The sequence below is a fragment of the Diuraphis noxia genome, unplaced genomic scaffold (assembly GCF_037042655.1).
Source record: "Diuraphis noxia isolate RWA-SAM2 unplaced genomic scaffold, SU_Dnox_SAM2 contig0006, whole genome shotgun sequence".
Classification (NCBI taxonomy): domain Eukaryota; kingdom Metazoa; phylum Arthropoda; class Insecta; order Hemiptera; family Aphididae; genus Diuraphis; species Diuraphis noxia.
The window spans coordinates 2,743,744-2,763,853 of NW_028301716.1; the positions used below are offsets into that span (position 1 = coordinate 2,743,744).

Sequence of the window (20,110 nt, forward strand, 5' to 3'; positions counted from 1 at the left end):
TCTTGTTGATGAAGAGACAAGTGTTTCACTTTTAGAATCTTTTGGTAAGCACAAAGATCTTGTTACTAATTGGACAAAAAAAAATTTGGTAAAAAAAATTCCCAAAAAGTATAGTCCTGCTGTTCGGCAATTTGCTTTGTCTTTGCACTTTTTTTCTGGAAAAGCTTATGAATATGTCAGAGATCAATTTAATACAATATTACCACATCCACGCACGCTTAGCAAATGGTATAGTCATTTCAATGCTGAGCCAGGGTTCACTATGGAATCGTTGAAACTTTTAGAACTGAAAGTGAGGAATTCATCAGATCCTGTGTTCTGCGCATTAATAATGGATGAAATGGCTATACGTCAACATCTAGAATATGATAGAAGTACTGGTAAATATTGTGGTCGAGTAGACATGGGAAGTGGAATAGATAATGACAGTTTAGCAGTAGCTAAAGAATGTTTAGTTTTTCTAGTTGTTTCTATTAACGAAAATTGGAAATTGCCAATTGGTTACTTTTTAGCACATAGTTTGAACAGTGCACAAAAAGTAGAGCTTGTTCGTCATGCACTGCATGTCTTGTCTAACACTGGTGTCAACATTATTAGTTTAACATTTGATGGCTGTTCCACTAATATAACTGCTGCTAAGCTTTTAGGTTGTAACTTTACAGTTGATGCATTAAATACTTCATTTGCTTCCGAATATGATGATTTGAAAATTGTAGCAATATTTGACCCAGCACATATGGTCAATTTGGTCCGCAACGCATTTGGTGAAAAGAAAATATTATTGGATTATGAAAATAATGAAATTAATTTTGAATATGTTCAACGCTTATGTTTTTTACAGGAGCAGGAAGGATGTCATCTAGCTAACAAATTAAGAAAAAACCATATACTATTTTTTAAACAGAAAATGAAAGTAAAACTTGCTACTCAACTACTAAGTCAATCAGTGGCAGACGCGCTTAAATTTTGTAAAGATACTCTTAAACTCCATCAGTTTAGAAATGCAGGTGCGACAATTTCATTTATTGAGTTGTTTAATAAGGCGTTTGATATATTAAATAGTAGATCTATCAATTGCATTGAATCCAAAAAAGCTCTTTGCAATGAAAATATTGAAGAAATTAAATTGTTTACAAATCATTTCTGTACTTATATCAAAGGTCTTAAAATCCTAGAGAGTGATAATAATTTTATACCTGTATTTCAATCTAAACGTAAAACTGGTTTTATTGGTTTCATTGTTTCTTTAAATAGTTTATTCCAATTATACTCAACATTAATTGAATCTAATACACTATCACATATTAAAGCTTATAAATTAAGTCAGGATCACTTAGAGTTATTTTTCTGTAGTATTCGTTCCCATGGTGGGTTCAACAATAACCCAACGGTAAGACAGTTTCGCTCTGCCTATAGAAAATTAGTTATACGAACCACTGACATGAAACAATTTAATACTGGCAATTGCATTCCCTTAGAAGACATTGATATTCTACACTATTCTAGTTCGGATCCAGTCGCAGTATTAAATAATAGTTCAACAAATATAAATTCAGATAAAATTGTGGAGGAAGAAAATTTACAAAATATAAATTCATTTATAATGGATCATGACTATATTGTGACTCAAAGTGATTATTCTTTTAGTTGTTTTTCAAAAGAAGTTATTATTTATGTTGCTGGATTTGTAGTTCATAAACTTACCAACACACTTAAATATAATACCTGCAAATATGCATTGTGTGCTACTGATAAAGTATGTTTTTTAAACTCTTTTATTAATTTAAAAAATAAGGTTGGTGATAGAGGTGGTTTAATTTACCCAAGTGACAGTGTCATAAATATTTGTTTCAAAACTGAACAAGTATTAAAGAAATACAGCTATAGGATTAAAGCAGTCAATAAATTACAAATTTAGTCAGAAGTCTTAACCAATTTTTTATACAACTCAAACTTATTTTCATCATTACAAACTCATAGTCATGAAACAAAAAGTCCATTAACTGATCACATAACTTTATTAATAAAATCAATTTCATCAACCTATATGTACGCGACCAACAAATGTTGGGGTACCCGAAGGACCACTCGGTAACGTCCGAGAGCGAAGAGTATAAGACTCTGTTAAGGGGCGTAGGTAGGCAACTAAAGAGCCGTCGCCTTATACTCTCTAGGATAGGCAATATGAAATGCACTACGAACAACGACGACGTGGACAGGAACTAATGTACAATGGAAAGAGGATGTGACAGTTTAGTTATGGGCGGGGGTCTCTGTGGTCGATCCGGTCTGGTGCAATGACCACAGAGCTCACAAAAGTCAGGGACAATACTTAAACTAAACTTAAATTAATGAGGTCTTGAGGTGATTGGCTTGCAATGACGTTGGTCTGGACGGCCTGGGCGGCCTCACACACACCACGGCGAGTGCTGGCGGTCTTACGCGGGTATGGACAGCACGATGCTTAGATGAAGATGGCTTCGAGGAACTCGAGGAAGCTGAGGACCTTGTCAACCTGGGTGGCCTCCCACGCAACACGGCTAGTGCTGGCGGTCTTACGCAACGGTGAACAGTCCGAAGTCGTAATCGACGGGTATGCAATATATATGAGTACGTACTAACCTTAAGTAGGAGTCGAAGTAGTGATAGTCACACACGACAAATCGAGTGATGAATAAAATAGTAAAAACAACACCAATGAATTTTACGCCTTACTGGCGAGACAAATATAATGAAATTTCGTATCGCATTGACAACGAATAAACCAAATCTTACAACAATATGAAAATAATAATAATAATTGATGATTGCGCTCAATGCGACTTACAAAAGAAAACACTACATAATTCAGCACGACAAAACAACGCTACAGTAGCGGCTTAGAGAATATCAACATAACCATATACGGCATAAGAAAAAAACACGTAGACACCGAGACGCCAATATTAATAATAATAATAATTAGGGCGTTGGCCGCATAATAATAACAATAATAATAATAATAATTGATAGGAACATATGGTATTTAAGATAATAATCGTACGGCAATAACCGACCATTAATTAAAACACAGAGAACATATAAACAAAGAGAATAAATAATACACAGGTATAATAATTTGACAATTAAAAACACAACAAGAAGGAGTGGTGTTCGGGGAAGACGGAAAAAAGTGGACAGACCGATAAGAACTTCCACGTTGCCGCGCACCGCTCGCATTAGCATATCGCGATAAAATTTTCAGCGCCAACATCACCGCCCACTTTGAAGGAACTTCAACAAAGAGGCAGTGGGCACAGCTTAACAGCTGGCCTAGTCAATATACCAGATGACGTATGGACAGTAGCAACGCGTGATACGCCGTCTTGTCCAGGATGGAGTTGCACAATACGTCCGAGTCGCCAAGACAGAGGGTGTGAGGGTTCCTTTATTAAAACAAGACCTCCAACGTTCAGCGGTTCTCCGTGATCAGACCATTTTGTGCGCAGCTGCAGAGTGGATAAGTACTCATTCTTCCACCTGGTCCAGAAATAACGGTGAAGGTCGGCAACTAAGCGCCAACGTTGCATTTTGGAGAGTGATACATTTTTCAAATCAGGGTCGGGGAGAGAAGTTGAAGGCTCCAGTGTTAAAAAATGGCTTGGTGTCAGCGCCTCTAAGTCCTTAGGATCATTACTTAGGGCACACAAAGGCCGGGAGTTCAGCGTGGCCTCAATTTTGGCAAGCAAAGTGATCAATTCTTCACTTGTGAGTAAGTGTGTTCCAATGGATCGATAGATTAGAGACTTAGTTGACTTTACTCCAGCCTCCCACAGCCCCCCAAAGTGAGGAGATGACGGAGGGTTGAAAAACCAAGTTGTTTGGTGTTTTGCCAAATGGTTGCGCACGCTAGTTTGGTATTTCTCTGAGGCGACGAAGGTATGCAATGGATTTAAGAGGTTCGCAGCGCCAACAAAATTAGTACCATTGTCACTATGGACCTCTTTGATTGGTCCCCGACGAGCAGCAAAGCGAGTGAATGCTAACAGGAAGGTTTCGGTTGAGAGGTCAGAGCTGAGCTCGATGTGCAATGCTTTGGTGACAGTACAGACGAATAAACAAATGTAGGCTGAGTTCCTGGAGGATGGTCGACCACGGGAGCCCTTGACAGCTATCGGTCCAGCATAGTCAACGCCTGTTATAGCAAACGGCTTTATTTGTTGTACTCGGTACTTAGGAAGAGCAGCCATTTTTGGTTGCACCGATTGAGGTCTTGTGCGAAAGCATGGAATACATAGACGCAGTCGGGATCTAATAGCTTGTCTCGCTGACAGAATCCAAAACTCACGTTGTAAATGTGATTGGAGTGTCATAGCTCCAGGATGACTCAATACTTGATGATTGTGATCAATTATTAGTTCCGTTAAACGATGACGAGAAGGCAAAAGTGCTGGATGCTTGTGAATGTACGGAATATCTGCATTGCGCAGCCTACCGCCCACTCTGAGAATACCAACGGGATCGAGAAATAGGTCTAAACGTCGAAATGATCTTGAGTAGGGAACACCATTTGACAGATTTGCAATTTCGACGGCAAAAGTTTGACGTTGAACTAAGAATACCAAAGCGGTGAGCGCACCAGCTCTTTCATCGGCATTTATAACGTTGGTAGTTGGGGCGTCAGACCGTGGCTTGGAAAAACGAAAACAGTAAGCGACTACACGAAGGATCTTCTCCAATGAAGATACGCGATTTAACAAATTTATAATCGGAATGTCTACAGCAACGTTGAGAACAGTAGGTGGTCGAGCTTCATGAGAAGGAGGCCCGTCGTAGTCTTCAAGCTCAGTCAAAAGCAATTTTGGCCATTCATCTGGAGGCCTTAACAAGAACGATGGACCAGTCCACCACAATGCGTGATTGAAGAGATCAGATGGAAACAGGCCGCGTGAGGCGCAATCAACGGGATTATCTTTTGTTGGAACGTGGCGCCAGATTGCAGGTGAGCTCAACTTGTGTATCATACTGGTTCGGTTAGCGATAAAGGTGGACCATCGATGAGGGGACGATCGGATCCAAACGAGAGCTGTGGTGGAATCGGTCCAGGCGTGTAATTCATCAATAGTTATACGATCAGTGTACGCATCAGAAACTATACGGAGTAATTTCGCAGCTAAAACGGCACCACATAATTCCAAACGGGGAATTGTGGAACGCTTTATTGGGGCAACTTTCGATTTTCCTGTTATCAGGTGACAATGAACTGATGTTACAGTCGTCACACGGAGATAAATTGCTGCGGCATAGCCCTTTTCAGAGCTATCGGAAAAGGCATGGAGCTGTACAGAAATAGCATGATCATAGGTTATACGACGAGGAATTGTAATGGTTTCAACGAGTTGAATTTCGGACTGATATCGGGCCCACAAAGCTGCAATATCAGGTGGGAGTGGATCGTCCCAAGTGACACCGGAAATCCACAGCTGCTGCATGACATGTTTTGTGAAAAAAGTCATGGGAGCTAATAGTCCTAACGGATCAAACACACGGGCAATATCGGAAAGAACAGATCGTTTTGTTGGTTGAGTCGCTGATGGCTGAGCGCGGAAGGAGAAGGTGTCAGCGGATGGGTCCCATTTTAACCCTAGCATTTTCAAATCAGATAGTTCGCCACTGTTGAACAAAATTGATACAGACATTGCACGAGCTTCTGGTGGGACCATTTGTAAAATGTTTACGTTGTTACTGGCCCACTTGCGGAGTTCAAATTGTGCAAGTGCACAGAGATTTATCAGCTGATCTTGACATTTCAGTGCTTCTTCTTCCGAGTTAGCACCAGTTAAAATATCGTCGACAAAAGTGTCGTTGAGCAACACATTTGCAGCTATCGGCCATGTAGCACCGTCGAGTGTGGCAAGATGACGAATAGTTCGCAGCGCTTGAAAAGGTGCGGCTGAAGTCCCATATGTTACTGTGCAAAGCCGATACTCATCAATGGGAACCGAGGGTGAAAAACGCCAAAGGATTCTCAGATAATCTCGATCTGGTGGTTGAACTAAAATTTGGCGATACATCTGCTTGATATCAGCCATAAAGAGATATTTCCAGAGACGAGAACGGAGTAGTACTATCTGGATATCTGGTTGTAACTTTAGACCAGTATACAGACTCTCATTCAAGGAAACGCCAATAGAAGTTTTAGCTGATGCATTGAACACCACACGCAATTTTGTTGTCTTACTGTCAGGTTTTATAACACAATGATGGGGTATATAGTAATTTAATGGATTTTCCCGCTCATTGAATGGTACAAGTTCCATGTGCCCACTTGACAAATAGTCTTGCATAAATTCAACATATTGCTGACGCAGATCGGGTTTTCGAGCTAGACGGAATTCAAGCGCCTTAAACCGTTGAAGAGCATGTGATTTAGAGTCACCTAGCAATGGAAATGGCGTTCGAAAAGGTAGGGTGACCATAAAACGACCGGAACTGGTTCGAGTAGTAGTAGATATGTAGATTTCTTCTGCAGCCTCGTCATCTGGACTGAAGTGGTGAACTACAGGCAGTTCTTCCAGCTCCCAGAACTTTCTTAAAGTCGCATCAAGGTTGATGGAGGTTGACACACACATTGTGGTCAGTGACAAAGGTGCAGCTGAAGTGGTTGGCCCAAACAAAACCCAACCAAATATAGTTTTCAATGCAGTGGGCTCACCTACACGACCCGATACGAGACTGTCACACAATATGGATGGCAGAATGTCGGCACCCAAAAGAAAATCTACTTCACCAGGAAGATGATATAACGGATCAGCTAAGGGCAAGTTGTGGATATGTGTCCATTTTCCAGGTTTGATCGAAATTTGTGGAGTCTTGCCTGTGATGTGTGGTACAATCAAAACGTCAACACTTAGGATGGGCGATTGTTTTCCATGAGGCGTCACCATTACAACCGATGCTCCACAAACAGGAGTAGTATTCGTGTTGGCAAACGTGGTTATATTTACAGGTGAACGACGGCGATTAAGCATGAGAATGTCAGCCGATTTTTGCGTTATGAAACTGGCTTGAGAACCACTGTCTAGGAGGGCTCGAAACGAATGATGACGACCGTCAGCAGCACAGATGTCGAGAAGCACAGTTGATAATAACACCACTTTATGGGGCTGATCCTTTACGACTAACGTGACTGTGCTTGTTGGATCACTGGACTGAACTACCATGGACCCACTAGGTTGAGAAACAGTCGCGGCTGGAGTTGATTCAAAATGCAACAACGTATGGTGTGATCGCTTACACGATTGGCATTTGAATTTTGAAGGACAAGCAGCAGACGAGTGGCCACAGCCGAGACAGTTTATACAGAGACGGTGTGTTTTAGCAAGCTGAAACCTATCAGAAGGACTTTTACTAATAAACAGTTGACATTGTCGAATCGAGTGTGGTTTATTGCAAAGCTGGCATTTACTGATGACAGGTACATTCTTATACGATTCAGTAGGTAGTGTTGTATTGGTGGTCATCACTTTTGGTCGATAAATTGGACGAGAGTGTGATGTATGTGATTTATTAGACTGTTTTTGATTTGAGGTACCAGAGGATAGGTTTGACGAATAATTGCCAGCACGAGCCTCGGCTGAACGAACGTGACTTCTTAAGAAATCTACAAAATCACTCAAGGAAGGTTGATGGCGATCTCCAACTGTGATCTCCCATCGCGCACGAAGGTCATAATCCAGGTGATTCTCAAATATATGAACCAGGATAGGACTCCATTGCCGAGTTACAAAATCTAGGTTATCCAATGCCGCGGTGTGTTCAAGAATGGTCGTAAGAAGAGTTTTTATAGATGATGCGTCGTTACAATTCACTGTTTGAGGTGCTAGTAACGCGTCCAAATGAAGCCGGGCCAAATCTCGCTTATTACCATAACGCGCCCGTAACACCTCCCAAGCTTTATTATAGTTTGCAGACGTTAACGGAAGATGTGCCACCAATGACAGAGCTTCACCTTGTAAAGAAGTTTTTAAAAACTCAAACCGTTCGACGTCAGGTAGATCAGGTGCATGGGACAAAATTGATTTGAATAGATCTTCGAAGCCTTGCCATTCAGTCAGAACTCCAGAAAATGTAGGGAACGTCCGTTTGGGTAGTTGATAATGGGACAAATTGTTTAAGCTTTGGTTTGGTGCACCTTGGGCGGTTGAAGTATCCATGCCAGGAGATAGCGAAAAATGGTATACATCAGCAAAAGCAGCAAGTTCATAATACAAATTGTCAAATTCAGAACTGAATTTCAGACTCTCTTTATTGTCTACGACTTCTGGAGGGGCTAGATTCTTACCAACAGACGTTTCCATTACTTGGAGGTCGTCTTCGGTAGTTCTACGGATGTCATTTAACTCAGACAACATTTTAGAAATTTTGGCATGTTTGCCCGCATTCGAGCGTTCAGATTTATAGTCACCGGCTGCGGCGACAAACGAGGTGATTTTTGCAATAGCACGGACAATCCGCGCTTTTGCATCAGCATATGTCATTGACGATGGAGCGATCATTGTAACAACAAAATTATGAAGAAAGATATGTAGTTGGATGACAATAAAACAAACTGTTTTAATCGTTCAAATTGTGATGAGACAACTAAACCAAACGAAGTTTAATGACAAATCAACACGTCATCACAGCCAGATACCAAATACAGATTACAGGGACTGTGTACCACTACCATAGGGTCGCGGTTTGCTTTACTAATCCGGCCCGAAGGACCAAAAAATGTACGCGACCAACAAATGTTGGGGTACCCGAAGGACCACTCGGTAACGTCCGAGAGCGAAGAGTATAAGACTCTGTTAAGGGGCGTAGGTAGGCAACTAAAGAGCCGTCGCCTTATACTCTCTAGGATAGGCAATATGAAATGCACTACGAACAACGACGACGTGGACAGGAACTAATGTACAATGGAAAGAGGATGTGACAGTTTAGTTATGGGCGGGGGTCTCTGTGGTCGATCCGGTCTGGTGCAATGACCACAGAGCTCACAAAAGTCAGGGACAATACTTAAACTAAACTTAAATTAATGAGGTCTTGAGGTGATTGGCTTGCAATGACGTTGGTCTGGACGGCCTGGGCGGCCTCACACACACCACGGCGAGTGCTGGCGGTCTTACGCGGGTATGGACAGCACGATGCTTAGATGAAGATGGCTTCGAGGAACTCGAGGAAGCTGAGGACCTTGTCAACCTGGGTGGCCTCCCACGCAACACGGCTAGTGCTGGCGGTCTTACGCAACGGTGAACAGTCCGAAGTCGTAATCGACGGGTATGCAATATATATGAGTACGTACTAACCTTAAGTAGGAGTCGAAGTAGTGATAGTCACACACGACAAATCGAGTGATGAATAAAATAGTAAAAACAACACCAATGAATTTTACGCCTTACTGGCGAGACAAATATAATGAAATTTCGTATCGCATTGACAACGAATAAACCAAATCTTACAACAATATGAAAATAATAATAATAATTGATGATTGCGCTCAATGCGACTTACAAAAGAAAACACTACATAATTCAGCACGACAAAACAACGCTACAGTAGCGGCTTAGAGAATATCAACATAACCATATACGGCATAAGAAAAAAACACGTAGACACCGAGACGCCAATATTAATAATAATAATAATTAGGGCGTTGGCCGCATAATAATAACAATAATAATAATAATAATTGATAGGAACATATGGTATTTAAGATAATAATCGTACGGCAATAACCGACCATTAATTAAAACACAGAGAACATATAAACAAAGAGAATAAATAATACACAGGTATAATAATTTGACAATTAAAAACACAACAAGAAGGAGTGGTGTTCGGGGAAGACGGAAAAAAGTGGACAGACCGATAAGAACTTCCACGTTGCCGCGCACCGCTCGCATTAGCATATCGCGATAAAATTTTCAGCGCCAACACTATATTAATTTAAAAATTGATTACACTTTAAAAAACCATAATGAAACACCATCACTTAGAATGTGGTATAACAAACTCACGATTTTTAAAGGACAATAACCTTCTTTGTAATAAGAGGACGTGATGGTAACATGTTCTTTTAATGTAATAAACACATTGTATTATTTATATAAGTATGGTTAAAAAAGTTAATAAATATTTTATAATTTAAATATTTTGTATTTGTATTTATTTATAAACGACAATCGGCTATTTTATGATTAGGTACATTTGAAATTTAATATATTAGTAGGCAGTAAATATTTATAACACAGTAACACACAGTAAAACAGAATATATAGAAAATACATCTCTATAAAAACACAATAGTATGTAATACAATTATTACATGGTGAACAAACTTATTACTAACACGCCTGGATAGTAAATAAATTGAAAATGCAATAGAAAAACGACAATTTTGAGCAGATACGTCATCTGGGCCGTTGGAGTAAGTGTTTTTTAATGAGTTGAGAGCATATAGGATTTTAAAATATTCCTGACCTATTTTGTTTCACCTTAATATTGTGAATATAAATTCATAATTATTGTAATATTGTAAACACATAGTAAAATTATGGTATGGCTTGAATTATGATACATAATGACAAGTACAATTTTTTGTATTTTATTGGTGGTGACACTGTGAATTATCCACAGTTTCCGCATCACTATTCAGTGGAAACGGCCTCTCTATATTACTCTATGTACTATACAAACTACAAATATCGTTTTGTGGTAATCAATGTTCAGCGGTGATATTGATATGATATATTTAATTGATAACGTATGCCACGCCCTCCCGGAGACCGTGTTCAAGGCCACAGTCACCCGATTTTGCCAATACACAGAGTGTCGTACCCCTGGTAATACGCGACCCGATGTACTTATTTTATAAGAACAGTACTTATTTTTGAAGACATGTCCTATTGTCCTTAATAAATTGCTGACGTACACCAAAAAGTACTTATTTTAAATAATGTAAAACTTGCAAATGGAAATTAGAAATAGAAACACATGGTTCTTAAAAATATTGATATTGATATTTGTTCCTTTTATAAGTTAGGTGTTAATTATATTAAATTGTATTTTTTATTTAGTAGGTAAGTCAAATGTTTGGGTAAATAGATTATATTATGTAAAAAAGTTTTTGAATGTTTTCTTTATTAAATGTTAATTAATTTTTAAATTGTTTTGTTACAAAAGTGAAGTCATATAATTAAAGTCGAATAATAAATATGTGTCTACATTTTTTAACTAATAGTAAGATTACAAATTTATGATATGTTATGTCAGTTATGTTTCAAAATGAATAAAGGTTGTTTAATTTGTATTGTATTTTATATTTATATATAACATAATAATATGTTATACTGTAAAACCTACAGGCTGTGTACTTTTTTTTTTTGAAATATCTGGTCACCACAACTATACTGTATAGTTTAGCCATTGTTTGGAAATGTAAGTGTTTTGTTATGTAAATAATAATATGTCATATTCTGTTTGCCCACCCACACAGTCGTGAGTAGTTGTAGGCACTAATACTATATTAAATTATGATGTTTCCATGGTGTGTTTACATCACAGTTTATAGAATATTATCTAAAGTATTGTGTAACCCAGATAGCAATTCTGTAATTATAATATAGGTATATATATTAGGTATTAATATATAGGGTTATATATTAGGTATTATGAAAATAATATTAATACAATTTCAAATAAATATTTCATAAAATAAAATTATGAATATATTATAATTATGATATCATAAATGAAATTATAAAATTATATTCATAAAGTGTTATCATTTTACTATTAAATATGAATTGTTCGAATGATATTTTGAATATATTTATAATATGACATCATTAATTATATAATAAAATAATATTCTGAATATATTATCATTATGTCTTTAAATATGAATTTTTTAAATTACATTTTGAATATACCAATAATATAACAACATTAATGAAATTATAAAACAATATTTTGGAAATTTGATCATAAAATTATTTCAATCCTTATTCTAATAAAATATTTTGTATTTATATTATTATTATTATTATTATCATTTATCAATTCAATATTAAATTCAAATAATTCAGTTAACATTATCAGAAATAAAATAAAAATATAATAAATCTAACTCTTAAAAAAAGTTTTAAAAAAATGATAAGTTTAATTATTTTTTGATTATAATAGCATCAAGAGGATGTCGCACAAGCATGACGTGTTGTTTCCGTCTTACATACATAGGTACTACATGGACAATTTTTTAGTTTCAATAGTATGCTGTTAGTTTTGAGTTTAGAGTGAATTGACCAATAATCACCATTCACCAAACTTTTAGGTAAGAACATTATCTGTGTTCTCTCGTTGGTTTTTACGATATTTTAATTTTTAAATGAGTTATGAATTCTGATGAATAACCAGAATAACAATTATAATAACAGATGTCAAATTATATAGTTGTGTGGTACTAATTGATATATGCGCATAATATGTACAACAGAGAAGAACTTTTTGATAATTTAATATAATTATTTAGATGTGTCACTGTACAAAGGTGCGTGAATATTGTCGTAATGAATAGATTTTTATCAATATTCGCATACCAATTACCAGCTAGTGTTAGTGCTGCATAGCCATCCAATAACGTACATTAATACACAGAATAACTTGTTCTATGATTAATACTTTTAACTTTATAATAGTCGCATAACAATATTATTATTAATAATAATTATGGCAGTGACTCCAGTTTCCAGTCTCCAAGCGTCAGATAAAATTGATAAATATTGCAATAGGTATGCGACTAGTTGTATGTTTTTAAAATAAAAATTATTTTTATAATTTGGTGTAAGGATAACAGGCCGACATGCTAAGCTAATCGACAACTAAAGATAAAGATAATGGTTTATATTGGTTTTTCCAAAGTCGCGATATAAACAAGAAACAATTTATTTGTAAAGGTCTATTTACACATTACCGTTCCGTGTCTGTGCCGTCCGTTCCGTGTCCGGCGTTTTAAATTTGTTTACTTGTTATGAAATGGGCATGTTTACACATGTCCGTTCAGTATCCGTTCCGTGTCCGTAATTTTAGATTTGTCGGAGACAATGTTTTGGGGAATTTCACTGATACGGATATGAAAAATACGGAACAGTGTAAACAACCGTCAGTGCCAATTGACAGCTTGATCGGTTTGTTCTTACCTACTCGCAAGACGTATTTGTAAAATTTAAAAAAGTTTAAAAAGTTATTAAAAAGTTGTTTTTTCAAAAACTTATACACCAAAATCTGAAATCATGTGTACCAATGCCGACGAAAAAAATATAGAAATGGTTCGTTCTCATATAGAATTATACGACCTTTCACACCCAAAATATATGGATACTGCTCATAAAGACAAAATTTGGAATTCTATTGGAAATGAAATAAATCTAACAGGTAAGTGGTATTTGTTAGTATTTGATTATGTATTTTTTTAGTATAGATAACATGTTTTTACTAAACAACTATTAAGAATTTATAGTTAAATTATTATTTAATTTAAAAAATTAATAAATTGTAAAAATGATAAATTTAATACAAGCATATTATAGCATATTCAAGATTATATTTTAATAATTGATATAGGTACACATTTGAAATGAACAACTGCTAGTCGCTAATGACAATAGTAGGTATGTCATTTACATAAAAAACTTTAAGTTATTAAATTTTAAAAAACACAACTGTTAAAAAATAACTTATAATTATTATTTTTGCTGAATTAATATAATAATAAGTACCTATATTAAGACGTAATACACAGTAAAATTAAATAGTAGTAAGTACCTAATAATAGATGCGTTTTTATGTTGTTAAATTTTTTCATTTTGCCACGGTACAGACCCTGCTGGAGAATTAAAAAAATCTTTATATAATTCTCGTGTTGCAAACGCTGCCCGTCCAGCTCCACCGCCTTGCATAGGTATATTATTTAGAGTAATATTTGAAACGGGTTCATTTATATTTTGAAAAACTTCATTGGTACAATTGCTGTATTTTTTTATATAGTTGTGAAGAACGCAAGTTGCTAAAATAATATAGTCCACATTTTCTGGTTTAGACTGTATCCTTCTGTTAAAAATACGAAATTTTTGTACTAGAATTCCAAAACAATTTTCGACTACTCTCCGTGTTCTACAAACTCGATGGTTATAAATTCGTTTGGACAATTCGTCAAGTTGCTTCCCAGGATACGGTCTCATTAAGTACGTTTTCAGTGGAAACGCTTCGTCGCCTAGTATAACGTACGGTGCAGAAATATTGGTATTTGTTAGAATTTCATCATTAGGAATATTTAATGAACCATTTTCTAATGATTTTCCTAAACTAGAATGTGCCAATATACCACCATCGATGTTTTTACCGTAAGCACCCACATCTACTGCTATAAAATTGTAATTTGCATCCACTAATGCTAGCAAAACAACTGAAAACGTTTTTTTGTAGTTAAAAAAATTAGATCCAGAATTTGCGGGAGCTTGGATAGTGACATGTTTGCCGTCTAGCGCTCCTAAACAGTTAGGAAAATTCCAAACGTTCCAAAAATCATTGGAGATTTGTTTCCATCGTTCTTCAGTTGGTTGAGGCATAAATTCAGTCATCAAATTTTTTACTATACTTTGACAAGTGTCAATTACTATTTTATAAACTGTTACGTGACCTAGGCGGTAACTGAAGGAAATTGTCTTAAACGAATCTCCTGTCGCTAAAAACCTAAATAAAAAAACAAACATTTTTTATAATTATAAATATATTATACTTATATTAGATTCTGAGGAAGCGATGAATGTATTCAATTTACAATAATGTTTTTTTTTATTTTAATTTTTTAATTTTTGTATGTCATCGTCCGTTTGGGGCAGTAAAACTACTTCGATTTTCTTCAACCTAAAACTTTAATACAAGGCTTCTGATATGTTTTTACAATAACAGTTAAAAAAATTTTAAAAATAAATAAGTACAATTTTTTTTTCGACTTTGACAACATTTATCAAATTAAAATCTAATGAAAAAAAAATTAATTTTAAACAGTGAATTATAAAATAAATATATTTTTTTTAAATTTTATATAAATATTGATATTTAATCTCTTTTTTTAGGAAAAATATGCAAAACTCGCTGGAATAGCATTAGGGATAACTATCAAAAATCTATTAAAAAAACAACAAGTGGTCAAGCATTTAAAAAAATTAAAAAATATAAATATGATGATCAGCTTCAGTTTTTAAAGCCCCATTTACAAGAGAGGGATACTTTAGGAAATTTAAAAGATGTGAATAACGATGATTTAGAGAATTCTAGTAATGACAGTGAGGACGATGTGGAAAATGTTAGCACAGTTCAAAATATTGAGATTAATATTAATGGTGAAGATCAATTACCAAAAACTCCAGAATATCAATCTGCAGTTCGCAAATGTACAAAAAAACGTACAACCAAAACTCCGGAATCGGCTTCGAGTACTTTAATGAAGTATATAATGCAAAAAAGAGAAAATGATATAGCTAATACTACACAAACCCATTCTGTCGATGCTTTTTTAGCAGGCCTTTCACCCACACTCAAATCATTTACGCCATACTATTTAAACATAGTGAAATCAAAAATTTTTTCTATAGTTCAAGAATATGAAATGCAAATGATTGTAGACCAAGAAAAGAAAAAAACAACTTTTATGACACCATATCGGATATAATATTAAATTTAAATTTAATTATAAGATTCTAAGTGAAACAATTTTTTCCCACATGAATTGGCGACCCTAAAAAAATTGTTGGCGACCCCCCCGGTTGAGAATCGCTGCCACCTCAGCAACAGCTTAGTCGAGAGTTTAATCAAAACTTTCCATCAAGTTCTGCACAACATCTTAACCACAATACGTATCCTAGTACTCAATTACAGAAAGAGATGCCATCACCAAGTGTATCAAATTATTATTCTTCACCACCTTCTCCACAAGTCAGTCACGTTGCTTCAATTAGTAATACGAAAAATGTTATAGAAACACCACATGATATTAGCTCACCAACTACATCTGATTATTCATCCACACCATCTCCACAGTTCGTTCATCAATTTGTGTCAAATAATTCACAAAACTCTACTAATGTACCTGTACTAAACGATACTTTAACACCAACTTCAACTCTGTATTCATCTCCACCACCATCTCCATTTCTCAACAAAAATATTGGTTCATATATGAGTATTACTCAAAATCTGAGACATTTACAAAGGACCCAAGATATGTTAATACCAACTTTGTCATCTTCACGTCCACAGTTTGATCGAAATATTTCAAATCAAACCAGTATACAACCGCAGCAAGAAATATTCTCAAATTTACATGCAAATGTGTGTGTACCACAGTCAAATAATAAATTTAAACATCCAAAAACAAAACTATACAAAAATCCAGAAGAAAATGAGTCAGCTGCTAAATATTTTGCACATTTTTCAAATAAAGATAATATACAATAATATCACATAAAATTACCTACCTTTTAAATATGATGTTTGTTGAATTGATTGTTATTAAGTTTTTTTTTTTTAAATTTTAAATTGCTTAAAATTTTATACACTACTTTAGATATATAATTAAGAAATATATTGTATGATTAATTTTATTATTCTCAAATTAATTAATTAAAATATAATATTGTTAAGTCAAATTGTAATTGCATACAGTTTGGTTGTAAGTAGGTTCATATTTATCTATACAGTATACATACCTCAGGCAGACAGCTAATCGTTCTTTTGGTGTTATTGCTGGTCTCCAAAAAGTATCTTGTTTTTTTATATCATGTTCAATTTTACTTAATAATAAATTAAAACAGTACTGTGACATTCGAAAATATTCAAAAAATTTTGTTTCGTGATCTACCAACTCTCCATACAAAGTTGCAAATTCGCCTTCAATTTTTCTTTTTTTCCATAAATCATGAACCCAAATCCTTTTTTGTTTGTTGTTCTTTTCCTCTTCATCCAGCAGCAAGGCAAGTACTGCTAGATCTTCTAGCGATTCGTCTACACTTCCAGTCATATTATAATTTTTTTCAAATACCCAAAAGCCAAAACAACAGTGAAAAATGAAATGTAAAAAACGTTCGTGTGTTCAGTAGTTAGGTTTTAACTGCACTGAACGGGCACGGACAACGGATACTGATCGGACACGGAACGGTTATGTGTAAATACTTTTGCACTGATACTGAACGGACGGTGCGGATACGGAACGGACACGGAACGGTTATATGTAAATAGACCTTAACTATTCGCGCCGGGCTGTCACAGCGACTAGACTGTGATAGTACCCTGGGTGGGGGTTTGCGGAGTTGTGCCATAGAGTAATAAATAATAATACAAAATATTATACTTGTGGTCGTAACGGTCGTGTATATTTTATTTAGCTATTGGCTATTATTGTCTATTGCCCTAATTAGTTTTCTATGATCTTTTAGTCCAGTCATAGGGCTCCAAAAAACGCGTTGCCTTGCAAAAAATACTAAAGTTTTGAAACTTTGCAAAAAGTTTCGTCTTGGAGCCCTGATTGACCAAAAAAAATGCGCCATCCCTCCGAGGTCCGCAACCGTCCGCCATCTTGGATTTTAGGTGAAATTTTTCACTTTTTTATGGTTTTCTTACAATATCTCTAAATTTATTAATTCTATGATAAAAATAGCTTTCACATAAATTGAAGATCGTAAATTTTTTGACAAGAAAGGACTTATACACTTTTAGCGTAAGTGTAATAGATAAGCGACAAAGTCCATCCGCTCGTCATAGAATGAGGCGCCGCGCGCTATTATAATGACGTGTACCTATATAGTATACACGTATTTTGCAAACGGTTCGAATGTAGAATATATGTATATTATATATATATATATATATGTTTAGTTTCGTGTTATTATATTGTATGAAGTATTGCTGAAATATATTATTATTAATAAATTACCTCATTTGGTATTTTTTATAACATTGATATAACCTTTTATACTTTTTATATTCATTCTTCTTTGTAGATATTGTCTGCAGTTCTTATATAAATTTTTGTAAATACTGAATAGTATACATTTGTATCATAAACTACATTTTTTTTTTAAGATTATAGGATAAATAAAGTGACATGATTTTAAAATATTATTAAATGTATTATTTTGTTAAAAAAACATTAGGTTAGGAACAATAGAGTAAAACAAAAAAAAACATTATAGCTACATGATAAATATTTACATATTTTAAAATTGTATTTCTTCTTTTTCCCCTGTTGTTTCCTCTTCGTAATCATAAATATTCCACTGAAACTGAAAAAAATAAATTATTATATACCTACTATACAGTATTATATATACAGTTTTCTAATTTTAATTATATTTACTTTTTATCCGCTTTGTTGTTGTGACGTCTTCTTGATCTGAATCGGAATCGCTAAACTGGTCATCTGGTTGAATTTAGATGCGAGAATTTGAGCATGATTCACCGTAGCATGTTTTACATGCAACTGAGCACTTCATCCCTTGTTTCCGACAGCCACACGCCGATCCACAGTTTTTCAAACAACCACAAGAAATATTTTCCAAAATACTTTTTGGCGCTGGTTCATCATTTGTAAAAACTGGTTGTAATCCGTCACTTGTTGATTTCCATCCCCAATGTTCTGCATTAATTTCACGTCCGTACCATGTCTGCACCTGGTGAAATGTTCGGAATAAATGCTGTTTTAAGCTTTCCTGTGTAGGAGGAAGTGCAGCTAAATTAAATTTTGTTTTTGAAGCATTTCGGACGAAAGAAGTATAACGGTAGTTATTGATGGAATGTTCTTCATCGGGTGCTCCATAAAGTTTTAAAACATAATGTTTACCTGATTTTAAAATTTCGTCTTGTGATGAATATGGATTATTAAAAATGGATATGACTTGTTGAAGGTCCGGATATTTTTCTAATAATTTAAAATGTTTAATTTTTCCAACATTAAAAAAACACGAAACAGTGTCGCAACCACTTATCGCGTGTAAAAATAAAATAGATTGTTTAATTCCATTTATTTTTTGAGCTTCTTGAGTGAAGTAAATATGTTTTTCATTATTTCCTTTCCCAGGTTTTAAAAATATGATATTTTTTCTTCAGGAGTAAGAGCAATCAATAAAACCAGTAAGTCTATGTCTTCTCCAACTACAATGACATCATGCTCATTTTTTGCTTTTAAAATCGCCTCATTTACTATCATTGTGTCGGCATCATCAGCTGCTTGTAAAACGGTGTAACCATTATTCTCCAAGTATTTAGATAACATTTTAATGAATCTACTTTTATTTTGTTGATTTGATAAAAATGAACTTTGAGCAATTGTCAAAACCATATTTTCGTCGAATAAAATGTCTGCTGAAGTATTTCTTATTCGTCGATGACATTCTGCATTTTTTGTACTTCGTAAACTTTCATTGTACCCATCAAATACGATTGATACTCTTTTTCCAAAATGTTTTTCAATATAAAATACATATAATTGGCAAATTTTTTCAAAAGTTTGATTTATTTGCCAAATTACTCGATGTAAGAGAAAACCTCCATCTACAACATACGTTTTGAAGTTTAATTCAACATTTGTATTCTCTGTTGGTTATATGTAATCGTATAACACAGATTTTTTAGTTTTTCGCATACCACCTTCAAAAAGCAACGAAAGAGGGTATGGAGATAATTCATAATTAAAACACGTTTTAAATTCTTCATCATTTTGTTTCATAATTGAAATTCTTTGAAACAATAACAGGGGGTCAATTGGTTAATTCATCCCTTATTTTCACGGAAGATGTCATAATCCCCAGAGGCAATACTCTACTGCTCCTCTTAAGCGTCACGGATCCATAGGTGCGTCCAATCATCTTTTTCATTTCGATTAAGCCTATTTCGTTGGCTTTATAACAATTTACTCGTTTGTCTCCTACAATACCAGTAGCTATTGACATAATATTATTTACTGTCGGAAAAGGTGGATGAGACGAGAACCATTCAAGTAGCTTTTTCAAATCACTTTCATCTCTTGAAATAC

The 20,110-nt window shown here is 34.9% G+C and overlaps 2 protein-coding genes across 2 annotated transcripts; one reads left to right on the plus strand and one right to left on the minus strand.

The window, feature by feature from the left end:
* Nucleotides 1–3,275: 3,275 nt before the first annotated feature.
* LOC149054564 (uncharacterized) lies at nt 3,276–8,537 on the minus strand. Its single transcript, XM_089230133.1, has one exon. It carries the CDS (start codon nt 8,535–8,537, stop codon nt 3,276–3,278), a length of 5,262 nt encoding a protein of 1,753 aa, XP_089086259.1.
* A 4,776-nt stretch (nt 8,538–13,313) lies between these two features.
* Nucleotides 13,314–16,539, plus strand: LOC149054565 (uncharacterized). Its single transcript, XM_089229972.1, has 3 exons — nt 13,314–13,455; nt 15,159–15,749; nt 15,851–16,539. The coding sequence occupies exons 1-3, from the start codon at nt 13,314–13,316 to the stop codon at nt 16,537–16,539; spliced, it is 1,422 nt and encodes a 473-aa protein (XP_089086098.1).
* The last annotated feature ends 3,571 nt before the right edge of the window (nt 16,540–20,110 follow it).